We start from the raw sequence: 8,628 nt of genomic DNA on the forward strand, positions 1-8,628 counted from the left end.
GACCAGTAGACTGGGACAAGCACATAAACTCTGTTGTATTAAATCAAGTCAAGTCTGGATCATTACATATTAGTGAATAAAATAACTCAAATTGGTTCTGTTTTTTATGTGGCAGTTTTTACATTTTGGTATGAGTAGCATACAGCATTCCAGAGTTTGGCACACAGATACATTTTCCACATATCTGCACTAAATAAAACTAAAGCCATAATCAATTCCACAACACAAAAATACATTTGAAGCACTCCTCCCCTTGACTGTGACATTTACCTTCTTTTTTTGCTGTTTACAGTGTGGGAGGTGGAGAAGGGCCCCGCCTCATCGGATCCAACCAGGTACACTGTCCTTCACTCAGTCAGTTTTATTCTTAACCCTGGTTACAGTGAGAGAAGAGAAGCATGGCGATATTTAATAGGAAGGTGTATGCTGTTATTTTTTGCACACTGGTGGTGGTGGTGGTGGTGGTGGTAACTGTCAGTGTGATGATATACAGGGCCTCTTTGTATAAGAGGCCCAATTGCCCAGAAGGGACTTTCGAGCATGCTGCTGTAGCTGCGGACAACGTCAACTGCTCCAAGATAGCAACGTGAGTGCTGATTAACACTTTTCTTCAATAGTCAGAAAAAATAACAGCCAGACTTGTCTCCGATTTAATAAACAGCATATACATGTTTCCATGGTGACAGGACGATGGACACATCATCCTCAACTACCTACAGTTCACATCCAGCTTTTGCCATTTTGGCCTTGTGGGTCAGATTATGCTTAGGCATTTGTATGTAATGAAATTTGAATTTTGCAGACAAACTATTTGAATTTTAATATGCTATTTGGAAAATGTAAATAATGACAGCTGCAGTCTTTGTTCTTTGTATAAATTTTATTTACCATTCATCAATCAATTTTATTTCATAACATTTAATATGCTATCCGACGTTTGTGAGATGATTATTAAAAAAGGAAATAGTTTGTTTTCTAAATTGGAGTGCTTTGGAAAAGGCCAGATATTTGGAAAAACTGTAACAAACAGAAACTTAGAATCCATTCGAAAGTCAAGGCTCACATTGCTTCTGTTTCTAGTCTAGCCATTTTATTGGCACAGTGAAAATGTACTGGCAGATGACAGATGTGACAAAAGTGTCTGAAGCAAAAGAACTGATGAAACAGATAAAATTAATTTATTTCCAAGAAATTAGTCAAAAATGTGAGTTTTTGTAAATTGGATGTTTTTTCAATGAATTCTGAACCTGAACATAGTTTTATTGGCATTTTCTAACTATTAAAAGGTTTATCATTTTGTGGAAGTACATATTGCTTCTTTATTAAAAAAAAACAAAAATGATAGAACATAGTTAATTTTCTTGACACAAAAGGTAAAAAAAAAAAAACATTACACACAGCAGTAATAAGTATAAATTTTACAGCAACATTCTTAAAAAAGGCGGCTCAGCAGTAGATGCCACCATCGCTGCACTTCTGTGCACCAGCATCATGAACCCGCAGAGCGCGGGGATCGGAGGAGGGGCCATTTTCACCATAATGAACAGCTCTGGTAAGAAAAATGCTTCCACGCAGCTAATCCTCATAAAGTAGAACTGCTTTAATAATAGTTACTGATAATAACTGCATTTTTTTTAAAGGTAATGTGATGATTATCAACTCAAGGGAGACCGCACCGTCTAGTGTGGACCGTACTCTGCTGAAGTCCTGTCCGGAGAAACCTTCACAGGCTAATGGTAGGTATAGCTTGCTGCAGTATGTCAACTGTCTCTTGACTTTGGCCTCTAGGAGGTTACACATATGTGTGTGTTTGTGTGTCTTTAACAGTTTCACATGGGAACAATTTTGACTAAGGTTTTGTGCCTTTTCATATACATTTAGGCCTCCAAAATGGCTTTTCTTTTCAGAGGAGGATCATAATAATACAATTACTCTGGTGGTGCTGAGTGGGGGCGGCTTGGGGAAGAACTGCTCCGTCTGCTAAAAGCTTGGTCTGCACAACACTGTAAACAAACCATCCCCACAGTGAAACATGATGAACATCTTGCTATAGGGATCCTTTTTCCCAGTGGGGACAGGGAAGCTGGTCAGAGTTCATGAGAAGATGGATGAAGCTAAATACTGGGGGAATCATCCAGGAAAACATGTTAGAGAACCAAAAAGAATTCAGGCCTAAAACTTGTTGAGAATCTGTGGGAGAACTTGAAAACTGATGTTCACAGATTCTCTCCAACTCATCTCACTGAAATTTAGCTATAAGACATGAACAACATTCATGTCTCTTAAAGGTCATTCAACCAACAATTTACTTAGAATGGCTGAATGCAAACTTTTGAGTTTGTTTTCACTTATGGCTTACTTTATTTGTTCTATTGCATACAATTCTAATAACATAAAATGTTAGTTTTTATGTCAAACATTATTTTTTCTGTCCTATATCCAATAACACTAAACAGTAAAAATATTCAAACTCTGTCCCGCCATCCATCTGTGCAGGAAGCAAATGGATTGGAGTTCCAGGGGAAATTCGAGGCTACGAATTGGCTCACAAACTTTATGGAAAACTGAATTGGACAGATCTGTTCAATGAGACTATCAAGCTGGCCAGAGAGGGATTCCATATTCCTCCAGTTCTTGGCTCCTACATTGCAACAATTAATGAAACTAAATCCTTGAAGTATGGAAGACAACAACAACAGTCTGGCTCTGAGGTATAATGGACAAAAATTTACATCTTCCTCTTCTCAGGAAACTATATTCAGATAAAAATGGAAACCTGCTGAAGACTGGAGATGTGATTAAGTTTGAGAAACTGGCCGACACTTTGGAGCTGATTGCAAACAAAGGAGCTGACGCCTTCTACACCGGAAGGGTAGCAAAGGATTTAGTCGATATTTCAGGTACTGTCATTATAGTTTTCTACAACTCTCTCTCTCTGACTGCATGGCCCACTTGTCTAGTTACAAATAAACAAATTGATTTGATCTGTTAATACCATCATGTGCTACATATCTTTTAAACTTCAGGATTTGTGAGAGCTGGTATGGGTTTTCATTATGTTTTTTCTCCCGCTCAGCAGAAATAGTTTAATTTACTGTTTTTTGACCAGGAGGAGATCTGACAGTGAAGGATTTAGAGTCATATAACGCCACAGTGACTGAGGCATGGGATGTCCCTGTGGGAAAGGAGTACCGCATGTATATGCCCCCACCCCCATCAGGAGGACCGCTCCTCAGCTTCATCCTCAACTTCATGATGACGAAAATGACAGGTTCCTGCTGGATGCAGACAATAGAGATGTTGTTTCTCTATACTTTCAACTTATAACCATTTAGAAGATTTACTCTAATAATTCATGTAGAAAGAGCTTTGATCAATCTTAGAAGATGTACCATGACAACTAACTAAATTTTAAATATCTAATTAAACTATTATTTTTATTTACAGATTATGAAAACAAACCAGCCCCTCAGTCTTTTGAAGACAAGACTATGTTTTATGATTACTATATTCAAGCTCTTAAACGGGCCAATAAACTAAAGAAGTGCATTCGGGATCCAAACTTCACTCCACCTGAAGTAAGTGATGTATATTAAACATTGTCATAAAATGTATGCATGCAAAGATTCGCACATGGCACTTGATGTTAGATATCGCACAGAGAAATCAGCTGGAAACCAGAATTAGATGGTTTTATGTTGGTAAAATTAAAAGATGGTTTTATGTTGGTAAAATTAAAAGATAGTTTTATGTTGGTAAAATTAAAAGATTAAAATGGCTTACGGGTTTGAATCATTTTGGGCTTAGCTGTAAGTTGCTTTTTAAGCAGAAATTATTCCAAACAATGGAATGTTTACTGTTTATTCTTGGTATGGACACAGAAAGCTTGACTGTTTTATAGGCATTTTTCCATCTTGGAAACATTTTGGTGGCCTTAGGATCGCATCTCTGCTTTTTGCGGATGATGTGGTCCTGTTGGCTTCATCGGAAGGTGATCTGCGGCTCTCACTGGAACGGTTCGCAGCCGAGTGTGAAGCGGCCGGGATGAGGCTCAGTGCCTCCAAATCCGAGGCCATGGTCTTGAGCCGGAAAAGGGTAGAGTGCCTTCTCCGGGTCAGGGGGGTCGTCCTGCCTCAAGTGGAGGAGTTTAAGTATCTGGGGATCTTGTTCACGAATGAGGGAAGAGGGGAGCGGGAGATCGACAGGCGGATTGGGGTAGCGTCTACTGTGAAGCGGGCGCTGTACCGGTCCGTCGTGGTGAAGAGAGAGCTGAGTCAAAAAGCGAAGCTCTCGATTTACCAGTCGATCTACGTTCCCCACCCTCATCTATGGTCATGAGCTTTGGGTCATGACCGAAAGAACAAGATCACGGGTACAAGCGGCCGAAATGGGTTTCCTCCGCAGGGTGGCTGGGCTCTCCCTTAGAGAGAAAAGTGGCCCGGGCATCTGGTCAGGATGCCTCCTGAACGCCTCCCTGGTAAGGTGTTCCGGGCACGTCCCACCGGGAGGAGGCCTCGGGGAAGACCCAAGACACACTGGAGGGACTATGTCTCTCGGCTGGCCTGGGAACGCCTTGGGATTCCCCCGGAGGAGCTGGAAGAAGTGGCTGGGGAGAGGGAAGTCTGGGCCTCCCTTCTGAAGCTGCTGCCCCCGCGACCCGACCCCGGATAAGCGGAAGAAAATGGATGGATGGATGGATGGATGGAAACATTTTGTCTGGTAGATGACTTGATAAGACAACAAGCTGAATGCATTTACAGCAGAGTTTTCCATTTCTGTCTGTCATGGAACAAATTGGACTTGGAAATGTTAGCAATCTTCTGGGAAACGTAAATCTAAGATAATGGTCTCTTGGTAAAACACAGAGACTGCAGTTTGTACTCAATGCTAAGAAAGTCTATAATGTTAATCGGTGTAATCATTTTTTAAAACAAATATGTAAAACATTTTTGAATCAACAACTCTCTGTCTGAAGCCACTTAAAGGAACATCATAATTCTGTGAAGTTATCCATAGGTCTAGATATCACAGCCATCACTGAATGCATTAATGCCAGGCATATCATTGTTAACACAACCAGTCAGATTTCCCTACACTGTGGGAGAACAGGCCAACTGTAAAAGGAGGTTTGCAGCAATGTCTGATTTTTCTGATGTGATTGGTGTAAATGCTGGCACCCTTATTGTTATAAATAAGTTGTCCACATAACAATGAAGTTGTCTATATAAATAGAAAGCTTGTGCATTCTATTAATGTGCAAATCATGTGACCCAAATGACAAATTTAGTGGTAGGCTCTTCTGGCTACAATCCTCCTTTATCCTGGCGCAAAGCAGTTTTTACTGAAGAGACTAGGAAGGCGCTAAAGGTGACGACTGGCTTCTTGGTGAGTCCACTAATTTGTGGAATTCCAACTGTTACGGAGAAAGATCTGATGCACTTTTTCACTATAACCTGCAGGGGACAGTGGCTGTAACCCCTCACATGCTAATGCCTAAACAAATTTGTCTGCCCCAGAACACAGAGGCGTTTCAATAATACTCAGCTGTGAGCGCTCAACTGAGGAGCATACCATAGGTCTCCTAAAATGCCAGTGCCATTGTGTGAACTGTACTTCACTGTAGCTAACAAAAATATTTTCAACTCTCCACCTTGCTCACATCACTTTTCTACGGAACCCTCCAGGGGACATGGGGAATTTTTTTTCGTTTGCGTTCCCTCGCAATAATCTACTGATCAGTTCATGCGGCATAATTTAATACTGTAAGCCTTTTTTACAGTGGCCGCCGTACTTTCTGCTTAAATACAAGCTTATGTACGTTTTTTCAATGGACTATTGAGTTAATATCGCGGGGTAATAAGTCATCTGATTGTGTCTATTGTGTTCGTCTGACTGGTTTATAGGGCTGCTTTCTGTGCCGTTCTTAGCCTTAACAGACATAAGTAAATAAATAAATTTTCAATCAGTTTTCTGCACCAAAGAGTTCATAATAATAAACAAGTTTTCACTGAGGCTCTATAAGAGCCATATGAATGAAATAAGTAATTATTGATATGACAGAAGCAGCGGCTTTGACACATGGTGGTGTGTCGATGTGAGCGTGACTGTCATCAAGTATGAAGGGGAAGGTTTACTGGCTGCTGGCTCTGTGTGCATGAGGAAGTGGGTGATCGGGGTGGTCAATCCTCACAAAGTTTGGAGCATGATAATCAAAATTAAATAAATCGATAATTGTGACAGAACAAAGAAGAGGTTTGGAGTTGACTGATATACGGACAGATGAGATTCCCCGACTTAACCCAGTGCGGCCCTCTACCACCATTAGTTTGCTGTGTTTTATAATAATAAAACGTGTTTATTATTATTAACGCTTTGGTGCAAAAAACTGATTGAAAATCGATTTATTTACTGCATGTTTATGTCTGTTAAGGCTTAGATGGAACGGCACTGAAAGCAGCCCTTTAAACCATTCAGACACGAACACAACAGAGACACAATCAGATGACTTATTACCCTGCGATAATAACTCAGAAATAGTCCATGGAAAAACCTTAGAAGCTTGTATTAAAGCACAAAATACGGCGGCCACCGTAAAAAAAGGCTTGCAGTATTAAATTATGCCGCATGAACTGATCAGTAGATTATTGCGAGGAAACGCAAACGTTTTGCGAGGGAACGCATAAGAAAAAAATTCCCCATGTTCCATGGAGGGTTCCGTACTTTTCTACCGCTGTGAAATTGTGTTTTCCCCTATTTTCCTCATGGTTACCATTTTAATTATGAAAGGACATAGATGAGCTGGCTCTTTTAAAGAAACACTGACATTCACGAGGTGCTTCGCACTGACCAATTATAGTCCAGCTCTGATTTATAAAGGAAAATTGCATGCTGGTGTGAATAAACATAGTTATATACACTTGGGATTTTTGGAGTGTTTTCTTTAATCACAGGTTGTTAAAGAACAATCCAAAATTGACTAGTATAAGAAACTTATAAAAGCCAAGAACTGGGAGTAACATTCAAGAACAGACAGTGAAGTTCTAGAAGGTTAAGCATGTCTAAACAAATGAATCATTCTAGGCTATCACACAACAAATTTGTGGCAGCCCAATGCTGCTATTGTTTTTAAGTAAATAAAATAAGAAAATAATAGAAATAGTAAATAAATAAGCTAGCAACACCATCTGTAGTTGAACTAGGAATAAAATAGGCAAGCAATCAAAGGGGCAGCAGTGTGTTGTAAGAATCAGCAAGGTAAAGTTTACAATTACATTTATTTAAACACATTTATAAAAGATGTGGTAGAACAGTGTCTAAATGTTAAAACCAGTAGGTTGAGCAGTCGATAGAACAAAATGATTCCACAATCAAGGGCATCACGGTCAGTGAAAGGTTTTCATGATAGAAAGAAGCAAAGTCTAATGGGGGTGTGGTGCTGTCGCCGTCTGCACAGCGTTCCTTGACGATCTCAACCTCCAGCGAACCCCGTCACTCGGTCTTCCACCCTCGACACCAGGACAACATTACAACTTCCCACCTTGTACTGTCCTCCGGAGCAGAGTGCTTGGCCCCAGCTGCGCCTCTGTGATTACGGGCCTCACTGGTCTCAGTGTGTATCTTTGCTCCTGTTTTGTCAGTGGGTATCTATGGCCTTGTCGTGGGCAACAGTTCAGGGTTCAAATATGAACAAAAGGAATTAATCAGCAAAGTAACATGGATGTAAACCGAAATCAATCTAAAATAAATAAACCAAAACAGCAAAGATAAATCCAAAACACCACTGCAAAGTTAAATAAATTCAAAGTAACAAACAGAAAATGGGTGAATGTGATCTAGGATACCTTCAAAATACCTGACTGAAAGTAAACAAGGACTGTACTGACCCAGAGCACATCAGAACCTTCTCTAAGATCTTAGCAGCAAATAGGGGATTGGAGATTGGTCTGTAGCTGCCAAGGAGAAAAGAATGTCTTTTTTTTTTTTTTCAAAATGGGATGGGTGACAGTATTATGAAATTGGTTTTAGAAAACTGGTTGCAAACTCCCTTTTAAAAAAAAACCCCATACTGGCAAACTTTCTTATTCATTATTTCTTTTTTTGTGTTCCCCTTCAGTTTTTGCAGAAGGCAGAGGAAATGACAGATATTAACTCTGCTAACAACATACAGGACAACTGTACACGCACCAAAAACAACATCACCTGTCATGAGAGTGTGGGTACCACACACGTGTCTGCGGTGGACAAAAATGGAATGTTTGTTGCCGTCACCAGCAGCATCAATGCCGTGTGAGTATCTGACTTGTTCTGCTTCAACAAGGGCATCTACAGACAGTTTTCAAAGAAATCACCAAGACAGACTCACTGATACCTCAGCATAAATAGCAGAGAGAGAGAGAAAGAGAGAGAGAAAAAAAGTTGCGCCTCTGTAAAAGTAGTGATGCAATAGGAAATTAGAAAAAGGATGATTGGTTTATTTTTCTTGACTGGCAATGAGCCATACTAAACACTACAGAAGGGTTGTGGATGATAGAAGAAGACTTAACCTGCAATAAAGTGTTTCAAATTAAATCTAAGTAACCACAGTGGTGGACACCTTCGGTGAGGGATGCTGTCAAGCTGAAGAAGGAG

General features: G+C 40.2%; 1 protein-coding gene across 1 annotated transcript in view; it reads left to right on the forward strand.

Annotated features, from left to right (window-relative positions):
* Nucleotides 1-398: 398 nt before the first annotated feature.
* Nucleotides 399-8,628, forward strand: part of LOC103469784 (gamma-glutamyltransferase 5-like) — a 14,327-nt gene continuing 6,097 nt past the window's right edge. The window contains exons 1-8 of the mRNA XM_017306531.1: nt 399-586; nt 1,425-1,552; nt 1,641-1,736; nt 2,497-2,677; nt 2,749-2,900; nt 3,110-3,271; nt 3,448-3,578; nt 8,114-8,286. Of these exons, the coding sequence (XP_017162020.1) occupies nt 399-586; nt 1,425-1,552; nt 1,641-1,736; nt 2,497-2,677; nt 2,749-2,900; nt 3,110-3,271; nt 3,448-3,578; nt 8,114-8,286 (1,211 nt within the window). The remainder of the gene's footprint in view (nt 587-1,424; nt 1,553-1,640; nt 1,737-2,496; nt 2,678-2,748; nt 2,901-3,109; nt 3,272-3,447; nt 3,579-8,113; nt 8,287-8,628) is intronic.

This window comes from Poecilia reticulata, linkage group LG9 (assembly GCF_000633615.1).
Source record: "Poecilia reticulata strain Guanapo linkage group LG9, Guppy_female_1.0+MT, whole genome shotgun sequence".
NCBI classification, from domain to species: Eukaryota; Metazoa; Chordata; class Actinopteri; order Cyprinodontiformes; family Poeciliidae; genus Poecilia; species Poecilia reticulata.